Source organism: Tachysurus fulvidraco, chromosome 3, assembly GCF_022655615.1.
Source record: "Tachysurus fulvidraco isolate hzauxx_2018 chromosome 3, HZAU_PFXX_2.0, whole genome shotgun sequence".
NCBI classification, from domain to species: Eukaryota; Metazoa; Chordata; class Actinopteri; order Siluriformes; family Bagridae; genus Tachysurus; species Tachysurus fulvidraco.
This window is the reverse complement of record NC_062520.1, coordinates 12270881-12294685: the sequence shown is the minus strand read 5'-3', so window position 1 is coordinate 12294685 and position 23805 is coordinate 12270881. Positions and strand designations below refer to the sequence as shown.

The following is a 23805-nucleotide window of genomic DNA, read 5'->3' as shown; positions in this document are numbered from 1 at the left end:
GATTGGCATCTCTGGAAAATTGTCCGTAGTGTGTGATTGCGTGAGTGAATGAGAGTGTGTGTGCCCTGCGATGGGATGGCACTCCGTCCAGGGTGTATCCTGCCTTGATGCCCGATGACGCCTGAGAAACTCGGATAAGCGGTAGAAAATGAATGAATGAATGAATGAATGAATTTTATAATAAGAGTATAATTTTTGCTGGATTATGGTGCATCAGCTGTCTGAGTAATGTTTTGTTTCCATAAATAGATGTTGTTTAGCATATACTTAAATTTAGAAAAATGCTGTTTTGCCTTGCACTAAAATCAGATCGCAGAGGCAATATCAAATACAATTTTGGCTCAAGTGGGTTTAAAAATACCACCGTGTTGGCAGATTAAATATGTTACATCTAATATTCTAGCATTCATGCCAGAGTAGGGTCTTCAATTCTGATCACTGGACTAGCAACAGAAAAAACAAGAATATAACATGTTGCATCGTGCCTAAATTAGCAATACTACTTTGACTCGTTCACTCTCAGTGTAACATCTTTATCGTGGCATACCACATTAACAGTGGGCAAAAGACAGGGAAAAGGAATCATCTTGAATGGGATACCTTTCTAACTGAGGGCACCATGCACTCACTATCACACTGACTATTTGTCAGACTGTATATTCATAATCATACCCTCCAGTGTCAACCATATGAGGATGTGTTCCCCTTTGAGTCTGGTTCCTCTCAAGGTTTCTTCCTTCCATTCTAGGGAGTTTTTCCTGAGTCACCTCAGACTTACTCATTGGGGATAAATACATACACATTTAAATATATCTAATATTAATCTTAAATTTTGTATTATAATTAAACTTTATTTATTTTTTTATAATTATTTTATTCTTTATAATGACCTTTTGTTCTATGTTTTTGTTCTGTAAAGCTGCTTTGAGACAATGTCTATTGTAAAAAGCGCTATACAAATAAACTTGAATGAATGAATGAATGAATGAATGAATGAATGAATGAATGAATGAATGAATGAAATGACTTTCACACACACCTACAGTAGGTGCAATTTGGAATAGCTAATCAAACTGTCTCCCTATGCTTTTGTCAGGAAACTGGTGAACCCATGCAAAAATAACAAACAAAATTCTGTATGGATAGTAATCCGAGCTCGGGATTGAAGCAGCATTATTTAACCAGGTTAAGAATATACCAGCAAGAAAATAGATAATGATTTCATCCATATAATGTATATATCAATGAATTCAACTTCTGACATGAAGTATTTTTGTAATTAAATGTCAAGTATATAGATTTTGTCCTTTTTGTCCTGGTTTGAAAACCAAAAAGCACAGCATTTGTATTAGTTTGTAAAAGGCTCACTAGTAATCCATAGAGAATTAAAAAGATACCCTTGTTAAAACATATCTGAACTGAGAGGCATACTGTATCTTTGTACGGTTGTGTACATGCAATATAAGTAAGTCTCCCCAGGTCCACATTAGACCAGATGTTCCATTCAGATTCCCCTTGAAAGTTGTCCTCTGTTATGGCCATTTTTTTTTTTTTCAAAATTCATTTTGATTAATTGATGACCACTGCCAAATTGCTACAGCTAAAAGGTGATATCATAAAACTCTCTTTTTGATCTCCCTCTTTCTGTCTCCTCCTTTATTAGAATATCCTTTATGTTACAAATGCAGGATTATGATGAAGGGCAGTATTGTACATCTGAATTAAATTAGACCCCCAGGGGCATGCTTAAATCCCCTTGTTCTTCTTCTTTTTGGGAAACCAATATAAGCAGTGTGTCTGATTTAACCCTCTTGTCCATGTTGTCCTTGTTTTAAAGCCCAAGCCCTTCTTATGTCCAACCTCTTATAGAGAGCACTATGCAAGTTTGCATTTATAAAGACAGAGCAGTTCCAGTCACTCTGGATTTAGCTGAGTTAAGTTTCCAAATGAGGTAGCTGAGCAGCAGTGGTGGGACAGACGGGAGCAGGGATATAGACTGGAAAAATCACACTGTCAGATATGATCAGCCTGGCTGGGCTCATGTACAAAGCCCTTCAGCATTTGCCACAGGGCAAACTGAGTGTGGGCACAAACACCTCCCTGTCACCTCTCCTATCTGTATACCCGTTCACCCCAAGTCACGAATAAGCTTTCTGCATTGTCTGCTATTTGAGTGTGAAGATGGGTCTATTTTATGTCTGAGGCTCAATACAACATGTGGTTTCAAACTTTGTTTTGTATTTTTAATTCTGTCTTTAGAAATATTGCATATACATTTCCATTCATGTACTTTCTGGATTTCATCATTGGCTATGAAAACATATGTCTTGAGTAATGTCCCCCCTCACATGGCCTGGCATGATTCTTTTGGAATATACTTTGACGTGAAGGGCAGACCAGTCTTAGCCCTCCTAGACTCCAGGAGCACAGAGACTTTGGCCCAATCAACGATCCTGATCATAGCAACCAAAAATGGGGACTTTCAGAGTATCCTGCATTCTAAGATACCTGCCATCTAGTTGGACAGGATCAAGAACCAAGCAAACCATGAGACTGATCACCAGGCTCAGTTCTTCTGGTCCAGGACTTCTTCCAGCAGTTTTCATAGTGTCAGCTCCCTAAAGGGGCAGGCACCCACTCCCCTTATCCCACTCCCTATCATTGGCATCCCCTTTTAACAGATAGCCGAAGATCTTGACAAGCTGTTCATGAAGTCCCCCTAGAGTGATGAGCACATCCTGGTAACTGCTGACTATGCCAACAAATACCCTGAGGCATTCCTACTTCAGGATCCATGCCCCACAACCTCACCAGATCCCATGTGGTAATCCAAACGGGCACCCTGTCCAACCAAGCTATGCGTTTTGTCTCCCGTTAAAAGGTTGATCTGTGTTGGCTGTTGAAGGTGAAACACTTGAGCACATCTTTCTACCACCAACAAATCAACAATAATTCAACCAGACCCAAAGTGCATGCTTTGGCAGGTTGGACACTCCTCCTATTCTATTTCCTCTTTGCCATATTGAAGGCTCCACGGACCTCCACAGGATTCACCCCTTCAAACTCCTCTTTGAATGGTGACCTTGAGAGCTGTTGGACATGATCAGGAGGCCTGGGAGAAGCAGCTCTTGTGCAGAAGATGTAAGAACGGATGCATGTATTGGACTTCAGCTATCTCCTCTCCTGTTTCATACCCATGCTAGACCCCACCAATGGAAATTGGCAATTGGCCCTAACACCAGTTTACCAGTTCCCCTGTCTTCCAGATCCATGACTACAACCTCCCCATCACTGTCTACACTGACTCTCCCGAGATGGGCTTGGTCATCATCCTGTCCCAGACATTTAAAGGGAAGGAGCAGCCTTTAACAGAGATACAAACTTTGGTCCACATAGATTAGTGACAGCAGAGCTACAGGGTACTGTGCCTGTGGCGCACACACCACTGCCCACACACAGCCAAAACACACTCCTCACACAACTGCAACCACTTCAGCACCCCTCATTTTGTGGAGAGCAAAGAAGCACATGGCTGCAAGGTGGTTTAGCAAAAGCACACACAGCTGACATGCAATGAGTGTGGCAGCTATTGCTCACCCTCCTGCAGAAACAGGCAAGTATAAAAGGGCACAGCTCACACATGTGAGCAAATGCTTTCGTCTCTGTTCCCAAGTGCTAAGCAAACGGTGAAGACAATGCTCTCCAAAACTGCTGCACCCTAGGTCATGGTTTGTCACTGATTAGTCTTGAAGCCTTGAAGCCACTGTCACCAAGATGTCTCCGAAGACAACACTCCGCACCTCCACTTCACTCCCATTCACCTTTCTTTTCCCCAAGCAAAATAGAACAATATAGTGCTTTTTTAGCACTTTTACCTAACATATGTCTCTCTTCAGCTTGCCACAGCTTCGAGTAGCTACAATGGTATCATTTGGAAAAGTCGAAAACCACTGTGCTGTCACTAGCACAAGTGGAAATTACTTACTGTAATGTGTTCTCAAATTTTCATACAGTGTCTTCAGAGCAAGGGTGCTAATGTTTCCTTAAGAAAGCTTCACACATGTATGCAGGAATATTCTTAACTGTTGAGCAGAGTTAGAGTAATTTATTTTGTTAGTCTAGAGTAGATTATGCTGAACCAGCAAAGGCACAGAAGATTAGTTGTGTAGAAAATGTTTAAAATAAATTCTGGCATTGAATTTCCAAAATGAATTTTAGAGATATGCATAATTTCTGCTCTTCTAATACATTTATGAACACATTATCTTTTTATTATATTGTGTTTTAATCGCCATGGAACATTAACAGCTCTCATAAACTGATTGCAATGAAAATAAAATGCATCTAAGGCATCTACCCAGTGCAGATGTTAAATGTTGGATAGGCTGGAATAAAATTATAGTCAAAATCAATAAGATATGCTTACAGTAATTAATATAAATGCTGGGATTTTCTGAAGATTATAAAAAAAAAAAATCTTGCTAGACTCAATGCACTGCAATGCATGCATTAATTTAGCAAATAATGTTGGATAAGGAAAGATGCAACAGTTACACTTAACTGCTTTACCTTGATGTGATTTTTAGTCTTTTCTAAAATAAATAAACAGAAACCCTTTTGCCTGTAGTTGTTCAAGCAGAAATTCAGTAATTGATCTATAGTAACTACCTTATACTGTTTTAGTATACAGTATACCTTATACTGGATTGAGACTAAAACATTCACCCTGGATGGGACACCAGTCTATTGCAGGGCACCACACACACACACACACACACACACACACACACACACACACACACACACACACACACACACACACACACACACACACACACACACACACACACACACACACACAAACTCACTAAGTGGCTATTTAGTATAGGTGTGAGAACTGTGGAAAACACATGGAGAACATTTGGAACCACACATTTAAAGGATTGTTTCACAATCTGCTTTTCTGAACACTAAGAACAGAGAATAAAACAGATGGACCAGTGCTAGACAGTGCAAAAACAATAGAAAATTCCATCTGGCTTGTAAATATGACTTGGAAAAAATCCCTGAATATCTGAACATACTGTACAACATTAGCACAATTCCCCAAGACAATCTACAGCTTTATTCAAATCCCAAGCCATCACAGAAGTGTGACAATTATGAAAAAGCAAGGCTGGTTATTTTACATCCATCATCTAACCCATTGTAGGTACATGGCCCAGTTTTCAAACCCGTCCTATGGTCTGCTCCTTAGTGTAATTCAGAGTAATAAAATCTAGTCTTGGGACAGTACAACAGATTGAAATTGCTGTTCTTGACTGACACTTCCATTTGCTTTTAAAAAGTAGTTTTTACAATCAAATAGGTCAGTAACTCACACGTCACTTTTTCAGCCTTTATTAAATTACTTTTTCTCTACACCAAGTTGGCTAATATAGCAATCTTCAAAAGACATCAAGTGGGTAAAAGCTAATCACACAGATATAAGAATTTACAGTTCTTAACATAACTTATTAAGAGAACTAAGAGAGTCTGAGAGTTAAAGGAATAGTCTAATATGTGGGTAACTTTTTTGTTGTTTTTTTCGTTTTTCATGGGACATTGAATGGGAGGAGAAGTCACCCTCTTTATTGAATTCAAGGCAGGTCTACATATCTATATGGATGTCCATATGTCTGTTGCATGTGGTGTATCTCATATCTTCATAAATACTTCACAACAATATTTTGGTACATTTTTAACTAGAAGTGCTAATCATATCAACCAGAATCTTCATGAATCATATCATATCATGTTTTACTGGTAAGAAAATATGATGTTAGCATCAGTGGGGCTTACTGAGGTACTGTAACCAAGGTACACACCTCTATCTGGAGCAGAGCTTCTTCCCTTTGGCGCAGGACCTCCACATCCTCCTCGCTGATCTCAGACAGGAAAGCTTGCTGTTCATCTTCTGCCACTGTCTCTGCAGGCCCAACCAGTGGATCCTCACACAGCTCAGTGATTGGTGTCTGTTGACTCTGCACAGGGAAACACCACCCATACACATGCATACAGATAAACACACACAGAGTGCTGTTTAATAGCATGTTCTCAAACTGCTTTCTGTCAACAATGACACATAACACACTGGGAAAAATCAATAACACTATAATCAGTTGAGAATCTGATGCAAAACCTAGGAAATCTGCCACCAGTGACAACAAAATGTCTTTCCATCTCTGACTAAAATGTATCTCGATTGTGGGCATTTTTTTTTCCAGATCACTTTACTTCTTTGTTAGGTGGAACTCTGAACTAGACTGGAGATCCAATATTTAGAAAATGGCCACCGAGAGAGCAGAGAGTTGATCTGCAATTTTTTTTCTAATTGCATATGTATGACAAAAGAAGCCTGAGGCAAGTTATTGTTTTTGCTATTCACTAGATGATTCATTGTAATCCATTTCTCCATCTCAGAATTAACACACTTAATAGACTACATCTAATTCCAGGGCAATGACACTCTGAAGAGCACCGTTTCCTACGGCTAACCACTTATGCTAACAGTACTGGTATTGTTCTTCTATGACAGATATTCATATATTTTTCTTAATCTGTTAATAATATATAAAGTTTGACATAGTTGCTACCAACTCATGATTTTGTTTACATCCACAAGTTTGTTTTTAGTTTATAGTTTCTAAATAGAGTTAAGTATAACCCTTTATCAGTGGAATGAATTCAAATCTTTTGCAAGTAGTTTTCTTCGATTGTGTAAAACCATGGGTTAAAAGGCAAAACACCTGTTCTGTTTGTTTCCATGCTGCTGAAATTAAGTGAAATCCACACTGGATAGCCTACATTTCCAAACTACGTTCTGGAAGGTAACAAATCTCATTTCCAGTGCCATTTCATCAATGAATACATATAAATTCCTAAATTGTTTAATTATGACTTTAGTGTTTTTTCTTTGCTTTCACTTAAAATGATTAATTTTGGGTAACACATAGGCAAACCCAAATTTTCCTAGCCTCAGACATATTCAGGGAACCAAGATATGTCTGCTAGTTAAACTTAGCTTCTTTAACATTGAACTGAGAGAGAGAGAGAGAGAGAGAGAGAGAGAGAGAGAGAGAGAGAGAGAGAGAGAGAGAGAGAGAGAGAGAGATCTTTAAGAATAAAGAGTAAACATTTTTAACAGCATTTGCGAACACAGAGAAAATGCTTCTTTGGTTCTTAATAAATAAATAAATAAATAAATAAATAAATAAATAAATAAATAATAATACAATGAGAAAATAATTATAATTTTGAAAAAAAAATAATAATAAAAGAATAAATAAATTAGAATGAAATATTCCATGCTTTTTTGAAAATATATTATTATATATTCTATGTACAGTAAGGCAGTTTCACAGTCTGAGGATTAAAACATTAAAGCAGCCTCACAACTTCTTTTCTATTTTGTACTTGGACAGAATATAATCCATCGTTTTATAATACGACCCCTCATCACTCACTAATCTTAATCAATATTTGAAGAATCGAAGTGTCCAAAGTATAGAAATGCTTCACTAACAGAATCACTGGCTGACTATCGCAGACATTAACCTCTAACGAAAAAAATCACTCGATTTACTGGAATGATTTTCTGTTCTGCTTGGTGGATCACTTTCAACTAGATTAAAAGCTCAAAGCAAATATAATTATCTCATGTGTTACTTTTACTGTATGCTGAATTTAGAAGACACTTTTTTCTTTAAAAACACAACGATACAATATGATAGTATTCAGAATCAAAAGTAAAAAAAATGAGTGTTTGTACAGTATATATTAGGGAAACTTGTATGGGTTATTGAACCATCTTAAGAGCCTTCCTTGCAGAAATGATTCTGTACAAATTGGAAGGCAGTTGATGATACACTCAGAGATTGCTGGCACTGATACACAACCACTTCCCTCTTTGATCTCCAAGAAATGAGACTCAGAGGGAGCTCAGCAATCAGACAAGACTCAAATAGTATCTGACTCTATACATCCTACTCCACCTGTGGCCTTAAACAGCACTGCTTGTTTTGCTTGTGAACTTTGCATTTGTATTGTAATACAAATACCTATCCTGTTTGATGGCTCATGCTGCTGGGAGTGTCTAAGGTGAACTGACAACAGAGAGGAAGCCATCAGGGAAACAACTACAAGTGACAGAACTGCACATGAAAGCAACAACTCCAGGCACTGCTCAGGCAGTGTGTGAAGTGAATAGGAAAAATAAGGTCTAGGGGGAGAGTTTTTGGATGAGAGTGTGGATCTGTATCTGTCTGCTGCCATGTCTGCATCACAGGTGCATGACAGTTGAGGAATTCTGATGTGCAATTTGGAGTGACATCCGAGTCAGAAATGTTTTCATGTCGCTCTACCATTCTATGACAGTATGCAATATCAACTAGATGTCACGGTTGAAGGGATATGACCTTATGGATGTCAGCTCTCATGCACTTCAAAAAAAGAGTTGTCAGTACTGTGGCCACTTATAGAAAGTGGTTCCTCTCATCTTGGTGCTCCCAGTGGAATGTCTTATTCACACTAATCTCTGAATATGCTGTAACCCGGGTGTGTTTTACTACAAAGGGTTGAGTTCTGTCTTTCTATACATACAGTAAACAAATATTGTGTGTCAGACACAGTTAGGACATGCTATTATGTATACAGTATATCTGGCACACAAGTATAAATGTGCTCCAGATATGCATCTTTTCTTTGTACATATACATTTAAATGATTGTGGTATGAAAGTTGAGCATCAGCACACAAAACGATGTTAAATCTGATTACATTTTAAACTTACTCAAGTTTGTGCATTTTGAGGTGTCCAGATGTGTGACTGCACTTTCCAAAACCAGATATACATGTGCAGCAGGTGATGATGGGAGCAGTTGTCAGGATGCAACCCAAGATGAGCAGGATGCAACCCAAGATCCTGACATTTAAAAATACACTAATGGGTGTTCACTCTAGCCTCAGTTTCCTTCTCTTGACTAAAAGGGGTAAAACACATGGGGTCTGTTGTATCTATAAATGAGTTCTACATTCTGAGATGCATTTTTGCTCACCGTGGCCGTAAAGAGTGCTTATCTGGTTTACCATAGTCTTCATGGGAGTTCAATGTTTGATTTTACAATCATGCATAGACTGAAAGATAGAAGCAGAGACTAATGAGTATATTTTGCACTACTTTCTATTTCACCTTTACTTTCAAGCTAAGGTTTTTTATTTTATTTATTTTCATGTTCTGGAGAACATGACATTTTACAAAAATAGAGTGTATGCTATATTATTATTGATTTATAGGGGGGGGGGGTGCGCTTGTTTAGACAGCTCTGTCACCCCGTTTCCATGCGACAACTGCAGTTATTATAACATAAGCTTCTTTTCTATTAAAAGCTTCAGCTCCTAGCTTGGCTCACCTGGGTAACATCTCATCCTCACTTTTATTTTTCCCTCAGCATTTTCACTGTTTTTTCATTATTATTATTATTATTATTATTATTATTATTATTATTATTATTATTATTATTATTATTATTACTACTACTATTATTTATTTATTTATTTATTTATTTATTAATATTTTTTAAATAACCCTTCTTTAAATTAAAGATCAAATTCTTATAAAACAACAGCTTTTCTCTGAGACTGTGATATAATTTAAGATGCATTGGGCACTGTATCTAAAACTCTTTAATTATTCAACAAATGAACAATTTCAATTTTAGAATGTTAGAATGTTTCACATAAAAATGGTATATTTGTAGGTCCCTGTCACTTCAGGGCCACTTGGAATTATCCTAACCTGCATCACCACCCTCCATCATACTCCCTTACTGTGCCTCTTGAACCATTTACCTGTTTTCTCTCTTTTTGTGCCAGAGGAAGCAAGGCCCTTGAACGGTCTGCAATTTTCTGAGGAGAAAGAATAATGACATCAGTAGGCAGTCTAAAAGAACACTAAAACAATTATTTTCAAGCCTACATTAAATATCTACAGTGTACAATATCACATGCATGCTTTATTAACTGACCATAAAGCAGTGATGTCCTTTTTATGAGGTGTTTTTGGAAATTAGGGAGCTTTAGTAGTGCGCTCACCTTCTGCAGGTCACCATAACGCTGCACAGACTCTGACAGCTCTGTCTTCAGTCTCGTCAGACGCAGCCGGTCTTGCTGTCAAGAGAAAACTAATCAGTTACTGCAAAAAATAGACATTTAATAATACATCTGTCATATTTTACAATTACATCATTCACTTGGCTGCTGGCCTGGTGCACTCTCTCTCATTATTGTATGTTAATAGCCTCAATCCACTCATTTCATACTTTATAAAGAATGCATTGACACAAAGTTTTTAAACTTAGCCTTAAATTGTGTACCTTTGCTGATTTGTCACTAAAAGCCCAGACAGTCTAAGTCAAAATTAGACTCTAGCCATGTCTAAAATATCATTCCATTCTATGGTGTATAATATGTTGGGTCTGAGGTAGCTATATACAGATACACAGAGTCAGATAAATGAAGGGAATATTTTACCCGAGAGGAGCCGATGATGATGTCAGATAGCTGTTTGATAAGTTGGCTTGTGCTTGTAATGACTTTATTGGTTTGTTGCTGAATGGAGTGTCTAAAAGAGAGAGAGGGGGAGAGAGAGAGAGAGAGAGAGAGAGAGAGAGAGAGAGAGAGAGAGAGAGAGAGAGAGAGAGGTTTTATGGGTCTTGTAGGTTTATGAAGTGTGTCAGAATATGGTACATCTATTCCAAGGTGTAAAAGGCTATCCTGGCTAGCTCTCTATAGATTATGTTTTGCCAGTTAGAAGAATCAATATTAATGACTGTGTGACATTAGAGCAGAGATGTGTATTGTGGGCCAGTTCGATGCATAGCCCAGGTGAATAAAGTCATATGTATCAGGCTTTCTGGCAAATCTTCATCTGCACAAACTATTGTATATAAAATGACAGAAAATGAATGTTGGCTATTATGAATAGGGGCAGTGGAAGCTCAGGGAATAAGACATTGAGCTTCTGATTGAAAGGTCGTGAGCTCAAAGCCCAGCACCCTCAATCTGCCACTGCTGGATCTTAAGAAAGACACTCAACTGTATAAAAAAATATACATTTAAATAGCTCTGGATATGGGTGTCTAGCAAATTCTATAAATGTAAAATGGTGTTAGAGACACAATAAATAAAATTGTGATAAAAAAATTATAATTCTATGACAGAAAAAGATAAATTGAGAACAACATAAGGGGAAAAAAAACTAATAAGACGCCTGATAAGACAAAAAAAGGGAGATACATGATATTAAATATACGCACAAATAGATAAAAAAAAATCATGGTTTTTAAAGTATTTCCAATTTCAATTAGATGGATGGTGTAGTGACATGAGAGGCAGCAGGAAAGGGGTCTTCTGATCAAATATAATCTACTGACATAAATATTTTGTTCTCCTCAAGCGGCCTGAGGTTGAAGATAAGACATTGATTTAGTGTCTGTGCAGTTTTTAAAAGCCAGTGCAGAACGACTGTCCATAGTACCCTCTGCTCCCCAGAGATACGCAGCACAGACCATGTAGACCATCTTCCTCTTAAATATTGATTTAACAATGGAGAATGGAAACAAAGGATGTGATGGAAAGGAGAAATTACTCTAGTGTACTCAGTGTGAATGAAAGGCCTATCACTGTCATATTCAGTCCACAGAAAGACAGTGAACTCTCACAGGCAGCTGTAGCAAGATAGAAATCCTGAGTTTTGCCATTGGTTATAGCTTAGGGAATGCCAAACATGCACTGCATGATGCCAGCTGATTACAGCACATACTTTTTTCTATCTTAGACTCAAAATACTTAGCTTAAGTAAGGTTGAGTAGTGGTGATACTCAGCGGAAAGAAGCAAGGATGCTATATTCCTGATTTTCCAAGTAACTGAGCAAATAATGAGTAAGTTCTCTTTTGAGGGAACTCATGGTGGCATCATGGTTTGATGCTATGGAAACGCCTTTTTGAGACCCGTGTCTGAAGCACATGTGGAAGCATACATCAGCAAAACCATAAAAGGGCAAAACATCCCCAGCTTCTTTATCTTCAGGAAGCCATTTGTCTGTCTGTGTGGATTGTTTGCCTATTTGTGTTTGTCCATCTATTTTGTGTATTGTAAAATGTCTAGAAAGAAAAGATACGTGTGAGTCCATGTCTTTGCTTTTTTACAATTTACGAATTACACACTCTTTGTGTCTTTTGTTTGGGAGCTTAGCATGCTCAGTCGGTCCTTAAGGGGGTTGAATGCTTGCATTGCGAGCGTTTCTCTTTGAAAATGCTCTGCTCCTTCCTGGCACGATCCGAGATGACCACTTCTTCACTTCTGGCCAAGTGCACCCACCAAAATCTCTTGTTCTTCTCTGATTTCCACAACAAAGTGTCGAGAAGATTTACGAATCTGCACTCAGTTTGCATACACATGCTGGTTACACTGAATAATTAACAGTCGTGGGACTTCTTGAGCACAGGTAGGTACATGCCGATTCTGAAGGTGAAAAAGATACTCCTCTCCACTTCATTCACAACGCCTTGCTTGGAAAGGCGTATTCATAAGTGGCTCACATGTCTTATGCAGGTCTTGCAGACTTAACAGACTGACCTAGTTAAAAAAAATCAGGGTGGATCTGAGGTCATTGAGACTAATGCAGTGATCCCGCCACAACAAAACTGTATGCACTAAATTGGCAGCTTTTTGCATTGTAGTGCAAACAATCCCCCTTGAACCCAACTGCTCAAATGGGACAGTGCTGGAGTTCCCCCAAAAGCTCCTTTCAACAGGGTACACATGTTTGGAACTTCTGTGGGCACGCATTCCCTGGTTTGTTGTTTTTAGTCTTAAGCCTATCTGCAGGCCACAAGTTTCTTCTTAGGACCTTTCAGTGGTCCTGGATTGGTTATCCATAGCTCCTTTTTAGCTGGTAATGTCAGCCTCAGAGCGGTTTCTGACTCTAAAAGTGTCTCTTCTACTAGTTTTTACTTCACTGAAAAGAGTAGGAGATCTGCAGGCCCTGGTCAAGAGCCTCTACCTGCTTAGACTTTGCTCCTTGAAATGGTCAAAGCTATCTGGACCCCAGACAAGGTTACATTCCAAAGGTGCGTTTTGCAACCAGCTAGCTCGCAGAGCCTTTTTTCCTCCACCTCATGTACTGTATCTTCAGATCAAGAAAGACTTTATCTACTATGCCTAGTTACGGCTCTTAGGATCTACATCCATCACACTAACCAGTGGCATATCCTTTCAACTTTTGGTTTGATATGATGGTTGCAACAGGGGTAATGCTTTCACCAAGCAGCACCTTTCTCAATGGATTACAAATGCTATTACTCTTCTTAGGGATGTGTGGAATGGTTTGTATATAACCTGGAAGGGAACAAGATGATGACTTTCCTGACATTCCAGGCATACCTGTATGTCTTCTGTAAGACAATTAGTATCTGGGGATTCTATGATATAGATGCCCTTTTATGGTCACCTGACCACACAATGTCCAATAGAACTGGTGTGTTTTCACACGTGCTTCAGAAACTGGTCTTGTGGGGGCATTCCTTTCTCAGGCAGCCGTGTAATACATGTAACCCGGAGAGGATTAACTGACACAAGTACCCTCAAGAAACAGCACAGCAAACACTAAAACAATATCTCTTCAGTCTTCTTCTGCTGTTTAGTGTAGGATATGTTTTCTGATGCCTGTCAGGATAAAATATATTTTAGCTTTCTTTTTTCCCCCTTGTATCTACTTCCTATATGTAAACATGACAAATGAGTAAAGGATGCTTAGCTTATAAAAATAACTTTGTAAACTTTGCCACTTGCCTTGCTCATTATAGATAAATATAGATTTAAATTCTAAACATTTTTTCTAATGGTACTTTGTGACAATGTCCATTGTTAAAATCATCATACAAATTAAAGCTGAGCTGAATTGGTTTAGTCCTTTCTTGTATTAGAAATGGGGTAGTTTATGCCATTTTATTTCAGTTAGTCAATTCTCACCCACCTGCCTGTTATCCCCGATCAAACATCATCTACCAAACCCGAGAAAAGTGTAGGAGAGAAGAAAGCTTTGTCTGCTCTCTTTTACATGCATGTCATGATTGATTAGTGTCATGTGTGATTAGTGTTCTTTACACTATTGGCCATGTTTGGGTGGGCATTTGGGGATTTGGGCTTGCAATTATTTGATGATGGGGCAAATGCTTTTTTGATGCACCACATTAGAACGGATATTAACCTATTAAAAGAAGCTCTACATGGAATCTGGTCTGATGATCAGGAAACACTCAGCTGTAGGGTTTAAAATAGAATTTTTAATCTTCATCCTCTTTCTTGACAAAAAATACCTGAAGAACCAAGGGTCGCTAGAATAAAGCCAAAATTATAAGGAATTGTAGTGCAACTAATGTGTACTATTATATCAAATAGTTAGTACAAAAAATGTGAAACTGGAATGTTCTTGGGTTCTTTACACCACAAGGATTCTCTGTACAATTCTACAATAGAGCACATGTCAGTGTAGCTACAGCATATTTTCTGTAAGTTCAAACAGCGCAATACAATTAGCCACTAGCGATTTTCAAGAATTCTTCTGCAATCACATTAGACTGTATTTAAAATAAATAATCTTTTTTAGTTAATGGTATTCACCACAGATAGTCAATCAACAGATACATCTGTTCAACTCTGATGACATATGTGTCCTCTCCTCGGGAGACACACACATCACACACCAGTGATAGCATTAGCAATGAATTGAGGAAATCACAGCTACCACATGCACTGTCACAACATTACACTGACATCAGACAGGACTGCTTTACACTCACACGAATACATATGAGCCTTCCTATTAGTATCACTTAACCTAAGTCATGAGAAAACTGAATACAAACATACTGTCTAAAATTCAATTTTGTAGAGAATTATACTTCTGATGCCATGTGAATCATAATGAAGCAGGCTGTTTTGAATAAACAGTAAAATATGTGTCTCCAGTTATTATTATAATAATGCCATCACATGAAAGAACGCAGTTCTGCCTTTCTGTTTTTGCCCTGTAGACTGTTTATTTGACCGGTATTGTTATATTCTCAAAATCGCAGAGATTTCATGAAGTATCAAAGATCAGGCATTCTTGAATATTAAAATATGACTGCCTTATTTTGCCCGTTTTAACAAAATCTTCAGTTTTCAGCAGATAAAGACAAACGCTAAAAATCGTGCATTTTAATAAAAAATGAAAGGCATTGCATGGATATTGCATAGTAATATTAACTTTGAAAATACTGTGTAGTCAATACTTTATATTTCAAGTAATATTCCTCAGCTTAACTCAAAAAGACTTCATATAAAAGTTATTCCAAGCAAATTACTCTAATATATTCAAATTCTAATGCACTAAACACCTGCAAAGAATTCTCATAAGCCTCTTCATCGTCCTCTACAGAAGCATCAACCTCACCCACATCATCTTGAAGGGTTTAACTGCTGTATATAGGCAGTGAAAAAAGTTCAGTTATTACTCGTATTCAGTAATAATAAACTCTCTCTCTCTCTCTCTCTCTCTCTCTCTCTCTCTCTCTCTCTCTCTCTCTCTCTCTCATTATTGGGATGTTGAAATGAAATACCTCACACTATGATCCCTGCATATACAGCCTGGTAATGCAATAAAAGTGGTTATGACTGAATCTACAAACCACTACATGTTACTTCCCAGCGTAGTCAGAAACACATGGTAAAGGTTATTTTAGTGGAGCTGTCAGTGCTGTCACTGGAGAAAGAAGAGAAAGCAATTATCAGTCTGAGCAATTAGATTGAAACAATTAGATTTGCATTGATGACACCATCATGCTCAGACATAGTTGCGAGAACAACTCATTTCTGTGCTAATCCTAGCTTACATACTGCAGTAAATAAGTAAAAAATTATGTCCTGTTACATTGTAAAATCCTCCTCCATCTGTAAATGCCTGACACTGGCCAACGCGTATTACTCACTGTTCATTTTTTATTACTGAACTGAAAAGAAACCAACTACACAACTGAACGAGACAAAGAAGGGAGTGATCTTATTCATTATATAGATAGAATATTTTAATCAACATCTATATTTACAGTGCTGTATTGAGTGATCATGAGTGATTCTGTTTAGTAACAAAGTTGAATCATTTTCTCTAGCAGCCGCTCTGATAATAGTTCCTACTGCAAGATTTATATTAATACATTTTCTACAATGTGTTTGTTTCGAAGGTTTCTATACGTCAGATAAAATATGTTTTATATATGTTTTCTTTGAAGAGAATTTATGGATGGAAGGTGTCTTCACTGTTAGGAAACATCTTCAGGACAGATATTGTAGCTTTGTGCTTTGAAAGAGAGCCAACTTGCCTGATTTGTGGATGTTCCGCAACAATAAAGTATAAAGGGATAAAAATCTTCAATATTCTTAAGAAATTGGCAAAATGCTGTGGAATAAAACAATACAGGATTGAAAAATAACCAAACAAATATGTATGATGATAATAAAAACTACAAGAATGAATAAATGGATGAATTTATGAACAGTTTATACAAAGTAAAGTCTGCATGATGAGGATGAGTAGCAATTATCAAGATGATTTGCACCATATCAATCAAAAAATTAATTCATGCCATTTTGCTCAGAATTTGAAAGCTATCAAATTGTCTACATGCATCATTTAATAGTAATTTGTTTTAGAAATGCATATTAATGTTTTGAAGCCTATTTCTGATGCGGTGTGATTACATCGATCTTTTGCTAAATATAGAGCTGTGCAATGAATTGTACCATTTTGGAAGACGGTGGTAGAATGAAGAGAGTTAATTGCTCTTCTACCATAAGATAATTGTACGTCTGTCTTCCAGGAATTACAATACAGAGTTTTAAAAGAAGGCTGGAATTCACTTTAGTCCAGAGCATTATCATATGACTAGGGATGAGTCACGGAGGGTGATGTACACTTTTCTTTATTATACAAAGTAACTCAGTGTTGATTTTGGGAATTACTCAGAGGCTATTTTCATCTTCCATGGTGGAAAGCCTGCATTGTTTTTATTGACCTCCACCCAGGAGAAAACAATAATATATAAGAGGCACTGAGTAAATGAGCAGAAAAACAATAATATGTTATATGCCATCTGCCACAGGACCATTCCTGGTAATGGAGCATCCTCCATCAGTCATTCTGACAAACACTAAAATGAAAATATATTTCTGGTAACAAACACTCTAGATCAATGGATTCCACAGGGCTAATAATTGCTCAACATTGCACTAACACACACACACACACACACACACACACACACACACACACAAGATGACAAACAAGGTTTGGGAAGAAATTAAAAAATAATTACACCTTTTTTTTTTTTTTTTTTTTTACAGTCATTAATTTAGCTAATGGTATTTGTGGTATACATTTATAGTACCAAATGTGGATTTGTTTAATGTACAATTGTCTATTTATGAACTACTTTTACCTATTTCTGTATAAACTTTATTCTAATCATCCATTCATTTTTGGAAAATTATCCATATTATTATTATAGTCACAGGCAGCCTGGAGTCTATCCCATGGAGCACAAAGAGAGGAGAGGGTGCCAACACATCTCATGGCACAATCACATACACACTCTCTCGCCTATTCACAAACTACGGACACCTCAGAGATGCCAATCACCCCACAGCACTTGGACAGGTCGAGGAAACGGAAATACTCTAAAGCACCGGAAAAACAAGCTAATCACTCAGGCATCATGCCAGATTCATTCTAATCATTTATTAATTTTATGATCAACTAATTATTATAAATCACACATTTGCTTAGGTCTGTAAATGCCTTCCACCATACCACTTTTATTTACACCGCTCTTCCAATTTAGAATTTCATGAAAAAGAATCTGAAAGAAACATGGAATAAAGTGTACACTCACACATCATATAATAATCTAATTAGCTTATCATGTGGCTATGCAGAAAATGTAGCTTTTGGGCACATTTACATGAACATTCAGAATGCTTAAAAAATTTGAAATCAGTGCTATGACTTGAGAGTTCATTGTGGCAGATGGGTTTGTTTGTACCGCTGGTATTTTCATACACAACTGTCTCTAGAGATTGCTCAGAAAGGAGCAACAAAGGAAAACATCCAGTAGGCATCAGCTGTATGGATTAAAATGGTTAATAAGAGAGGTCAACTGAGAAGGACCAGACTGGTTGAGTCGACAGATCGCTAGAGTAACTCAGATAAACATTCTGTACAACTGTGGTGAGCAGAAAAGTATCTCAGAATGCACAACACATCAAACCTTAATAAATCATAAGCTGAACATGAGCTAAGGCTGCAGTGGGTACAGATTCAAAACTGGACAGTTGAAGATTAGAAAAATGTAAACTGCTCTGATGAATCTTGATTTACTGTACAGGCATTATGTCATTCATTCATTCATTCATCCGAGCCGAGATGCATTATGTCACAAAGCAAAAATTGACACAAAGCAGTGGTTTTATGAACTTAAACATAAAATAGCATGCGATTATCCATGATGCTGCATTACTATGCTTCTGCTGCTTCCAGAACATGTTCTTATGATGAGATCATAAGAAATTATGTTATGATCACAACAAAACATTTGTTATGTCGAGATCACAAGAAAATGTGGACTTCCATATGAATATGAATATTGCCTGCATTCTCAGGCAACAGATTTAAATTCAATACAACACTTTTGTGATCAGGTAGAATAGAAGATTTGCAGCATGAAAGTGTATATGAAAAATCTACAAGAATTGCATGATGCAATCATGTTGTATGGAACCCTCAGAGGTGGAAAGTGTGGAATCCAGGTGCAGAGTTTATTCAAACACACAATGCATATAATCCAAAGCATAATCCAAAAATGTAGAAGAACAGAGAGTCAAAAGAAAAAGCATACACAAGGGAAACAGATCCAAATACATTGTGCAGAAAATGTGTTCAGTAGACAGGCAGTGTGCCAGTAACTATAGATCAGTCAACATGGCAAACATATAATAAAAAAAAATAAACACAATACAAACAGCAGGAAAACAAGAAAAACAGACAAAGTCATACACAAGGAAACTTACAAAAAACAATGACCAGCTTGATATGCAACGAGTTGACAATACTTTGCCTGCCAGTTAGTGTTAACATGGTATAAATACACTAGAACCAGGAAGTACCTCCCTCCTAGGAACACCTCCTGGTGTTCTGCTACTTTGTGGTTTTCACCCGGGGTCTGGGTGCTGGTTAATCAGGGTGGGTTCTGTGAAATTCTTCTTCAGGGGAGGGGCCTAGGTTGTCACCAGGGTTCACCTAACATCATTCCTCTGGGCCGTACCCCTAACAATGTACTAAAGACATCCCTTTCTCCTTATGGAATCCAGCAGTGGTCAGGAGTGTGCTTCAGGGTCATTAGATGGAGGGGTGTGAGCCGGCTTGAGGAGATGGACACGAAAGGAAGGCGTGATGCGGTACTGTGGTGGAAGTGACTGGGTTGACCTGACACAGTATTTTGAAGGGGCAAATGAAAAGGGTAATGATGGAAATCATGGTATAGATGGTGAGATAGTCACCGACGGTTGGCCTGCAGTTCCTGGCATCACACCGCCCGCTGAAGGCGCACATGGGCACTTTTCCAGGTTTCTTGGCTGCAGGTGATCTATTCGTCTACAGATGGGACATCTGATAGTTCATCTGTCCATGGAAAGAGTGCACTGGAATGGGGTGACGTTTGTGAGGAGTGCATTGGAGAGTTTTGAGCACATTCTGCCAATGCAATGAACTTGCTCCAGCGCTATTACTTACTGCAAAAATTCTGCAGGGTATGGTTCACAGAAGGCCTGCCATATGCTGAAGGTGAACTGGGTCCTATGGTCAAATATTATGTCTTTATGTAACATTTTTGTTTCCATGGACATTGGAAGGCCCTTTAGGTGCACAGGTTTACAAGCCATAGAGAATCAGTCTACTGCTACTGAGATTTAGGTGAAGGCCTGGGATTCTTGGAGGTCTTTTACAAAGTCTATGGCAATATGAGACCATAGGACATTCTGACATTGTCACAGATGGCACACGCTTTGACATAGTCTTTGATGTCTGTAGTCAATGAGGTCCACCAAAATGCCTTGTGACCCTTTGGTGAATGTCATGGGGGATGTACCGCTTGGTAGGTGGGTACTCTGTAGGCATGGGTTCATTGGCTTGGCCACATTGAATTTCCTGCATTATATCCCACTGGGTGGGCACACTGATGATGGAGGGTGGCAGAATGGGTTCAGGTGTGGTAAGTTTGTCAGCATGGTCATGGTAGTGGGCCTGATTTACTATTCTTTGTGCCAGGAAATTCAGTCGGGTAAAGAGGAGAGCCTACTGATCTTGACAGGGGTTGAGTCTTTTGCTGTTATGAATGTATCCCAGGTTTTTTGGTTTGTGATGACCTGGAATGGGTGTTTGGCCCCCATCCACCAATGCCTCCATTCCTGTAATGCCTCTTTGATAAATCATAGCTTATGATTCCTAGTTGCTTTTCACTGTGTTGAATATTCTTGAGAAGAAGGCACAGGGGAAAAGCTTGCCTTGTGCACCATGCCTTTGGTAGAGCACACTCAATATGTCAGGTTTGCACTCACAGTGAGATCTCTTGACATGGAAAGTTACATTACGTGTATTCCTGTGCTAAAGACAAGCAGTGTCCCTGAAACGTCCTCTAAAACAGCAGTGCAGAATACATAATGTGGTAACAATCACAAAGAGTGTGAATCATTAATCCACTTAGCTTTGTGGACGTGTTTCCCTGATTACAAAGATAGGCTGAAATCAATTAGCTAAGTGATTTCATCTTACCTACAGGAATTTCAATATTTCTGAGAGCCAAAGTGTAAAGTTTTTTTTTGTTTTTTTATTTATTCATTTTGTTTGTTCCAGTTTGCAAATGGCCAAATTTTGTGTTTATTAAATCATACCTAAGGAACTCTCAGTCTCAAATAATAGTTTTGGCTTTGCTTGGCTTTCTTGGCAGCTTATGACAGCCTTGAAACTTTAGCCTGAATTTTTGTGAGGTTAGTGCTGAGGTAGCTTCTATCACGGCTTGCCAGTGACACCATGGAGAGAGCAGTGTGTACGTGTGTGTAAGTGTGTGTGTGTTTTGGGGGAGGGCACCAGCCAACCACAGTCTCTGGGCGACTCGTCGCCATCTGGGAGGTATGACCCTGGAACCGAGAGGTTTCCGTGGAAACTGGCTCTAATAGAATCATGGCCGGGGTGCAGCAGGGGGCAAAAGAGAGATGGAAAGAGGGAGAGAGAGAGGTGTGTAGTCTGGCCCCCTGCTCAGACAGACTAGGCGTGGTGAATTAATACTGGACAGAGGAGAGCTCAGTCAAGGTCAATTGAGAGAAATGCTGAAAAAGGAGCGAAAAGCACAAACCAGTCCAACTTGCTCTGAGAAAAATAAGGTGACTGAGCGAGAGGTAGTAAAAAAACATCCTACATGGCCAATTTAACACTGGAAATCAGTATGTTAAATAGCCTCAAAAATGTAAGCAGATTAAGCATGAATATACACAGAGATTAGATGAGATGCCATGAGATGCTGGAATGAGTAAGAATCATAGTTTCTTTTGCTAACTTCTATTGCTTATCCATACAACAGGACTTCAATACATATAAATTCCCTGTAGTAATTTACCTTCATGCTACATACAGAGAATAAAAATTGGATAAAATGGATAATAAACACAGGGAGCTGAGCAGGTCTTCTGGGGACCTTGTCCAGTGTTAGAAGACAATGATTGGTAATGATGTTGGACTTAATTGGGCTGGGATTGTATAGCATACATATTAGTGGAGAAGTGTGTAGTATTAGAAATCTGCGAGTCAGTTGCACGAATTCCCGATTGAACTTCAAGGCACATTATAGAACAATTTTGTTAGTGATGTTTACAAATATGTGTAGACAAGAACATTAAAAAAGTTTTTAAGTCATTAGTGATTAGTCCTGATAGTGTACGTGTTTTTTTTTTCCCCTCGATGAATTTGGCAAGACCCAAATTTTGACAATGCTAACACAAGAATAGGTTATTGTTCGAAATCATGTGGCTGCAAATTACTGAGCAGTAACAGATGGTGTGTTTTTTGTTTTTTAGCATATCACTTGCAGAGAAAACAATAAAGATATTTTAGTATTACTATACTGCCAATATCAATTGTTCATATCTTTGCAGGGTAAAACTCGAATAGGCCTTTTATTACCAGTATGACTAACATTAGAATGGCTTCTGCCAAGATAAAATATATTGTATTGATTAAAGTATTAAAGTACAAATCATTTAAAGTGTTACATTTAAAGAAAATGAATTGAATAAAAAGTCCAGTCCTGTGGAGGTAAGGAATAACATTCAATAGATAGTGTTGTTAATGGACAATAATCCATGCTAGGATGATGCACATTTGCAATGCCTTGCTATATTTGAAAACACAGCAACTCAAAATTCAATATTGTAATGTGACATTGTGTTTTTGTTGAGAAATATTTTAAGGAAAAATAAAAAACTTAAATATCTTGCTTGCATAAGTATTCAATCCCTGTGCTTTGGAAGCTGGCAGGTTACACAAATGAAAGAAATCGCTTTAACGAGAGCACAATTACTTTACCTTTGGCATCCTCCTGGGAATAATTTAACAAGCAATGCTTGTTAACAGTTTTTGGATAAATAACTCAGTATTCAAACAAAAGGATTTGTAATAGAAGCCTCAGAGAGGCCCACGGTCACTTTGATGTAGTTAAAAAGTTCAGCAGCTACAGTACAAGTGGAGAATCGGTGCACCAGTCAACCACATCAAGAGCACTGCATAATTCTGGCCTGTATAGGAGGATGACAAGAAAGACACTGTTACTAAAAAAATACCATCTAAAAGCACATCTGGATTTTTCCAAAAAGCATGTGAGTAGCCCATGTGCACATTAATCCTTCTCCACTGCTTCTCTCTTTTTACTTATCCCGAGGCATCCAGAAATTGTACCATCTCTGATTGCATCACTAGAGTTGCTATAGGATAAAATAAGATAAATGTCCAACAGTGGCCCAGTCAAAGTCCTGATCTCAATTCTATTTAGAATCTGTGGCACTATATGAAAATTGCAGAACCCAAGTGTAACCCACCAATATAAACAACCTGGAGAAAATCTGCCAAGAAGAATGGGCCAAAATCACTTCAGACTGTATCCCAAAAGACTTATAGCAGTTATTGCAACAAAAGGTAGCTTGACCTAATATTAAGATATGGAGGTTGAATACTTACACAAGCAAGATATTTATAATATTTTTTTTCCTAAAGATATTTCCCAACAAAAACACAATGTCACCATCCAATAATTAATTTTAAGTTTCATTCATTCATTCATTTGAAAACATTTCATTCATTTGAAAGTATTCATTCAATCATTCATAATATGTGAGAATCGATCAGGGGTCTGAATAATTTTCCAAGGCTGTATAAAGTTATAGAAAATCAATAAGAAGAGTTAGTTCCTAACTTACAGTATGTTATAGCTCCTCTTAACAATCGTTCCCTCCACAGCCAATTTGTTCTTTCTCTTGAAGTTAATAAAATGAAAAAAGGCATTGCACTTTAACATATCAATGGTATATTTTAGATATTATTATACACCAGTTATGTTATAAAACAG

At 37.9% G+C, this 23805-nt stretch overlaps 1 protein-coding gene across 4 annotated transcripts in view; it reads right to left on the bottom strand.

Moving 5' to 3' along the window:
- The window catches only part of tsnare1 (T-SNARE Domain Containing 1), a 147532-nt gene that overhangs the window by 75661 nt on the left and 48066 nt on the right, over positions 1 to 23805 (bottom strand). For all 4 annotated transcript variants that reach the window (XR_003441073.2, XM_027149940.2, XM_027149939.2 and 1 more), the window contains exons 5-8: positions 10570 to 10660; positions 10132 to 10206; positions 9889 to 9945; positions 5868 to 6023 (exon numbers count right to left, since the gene is read on the bottom strand). Coding sequence is in view for 3 of the 4 variants with exons in the window: in XM_027149940.2 (XP_027005741.2) it covers positions 5868 to 6023; positions 9889 to 9945; positions 10132 to 10206; positions 10570 to 10660 (379 nt within the window). In the remaining variant the exon portion in view is untranslated. The remainder of the gene's footprint in view (positions 1 to 5867; positions 6024 to 9888; positions 9946 to 10131; positions 10207 to 10569; positions 10661 to 23805) is intronic.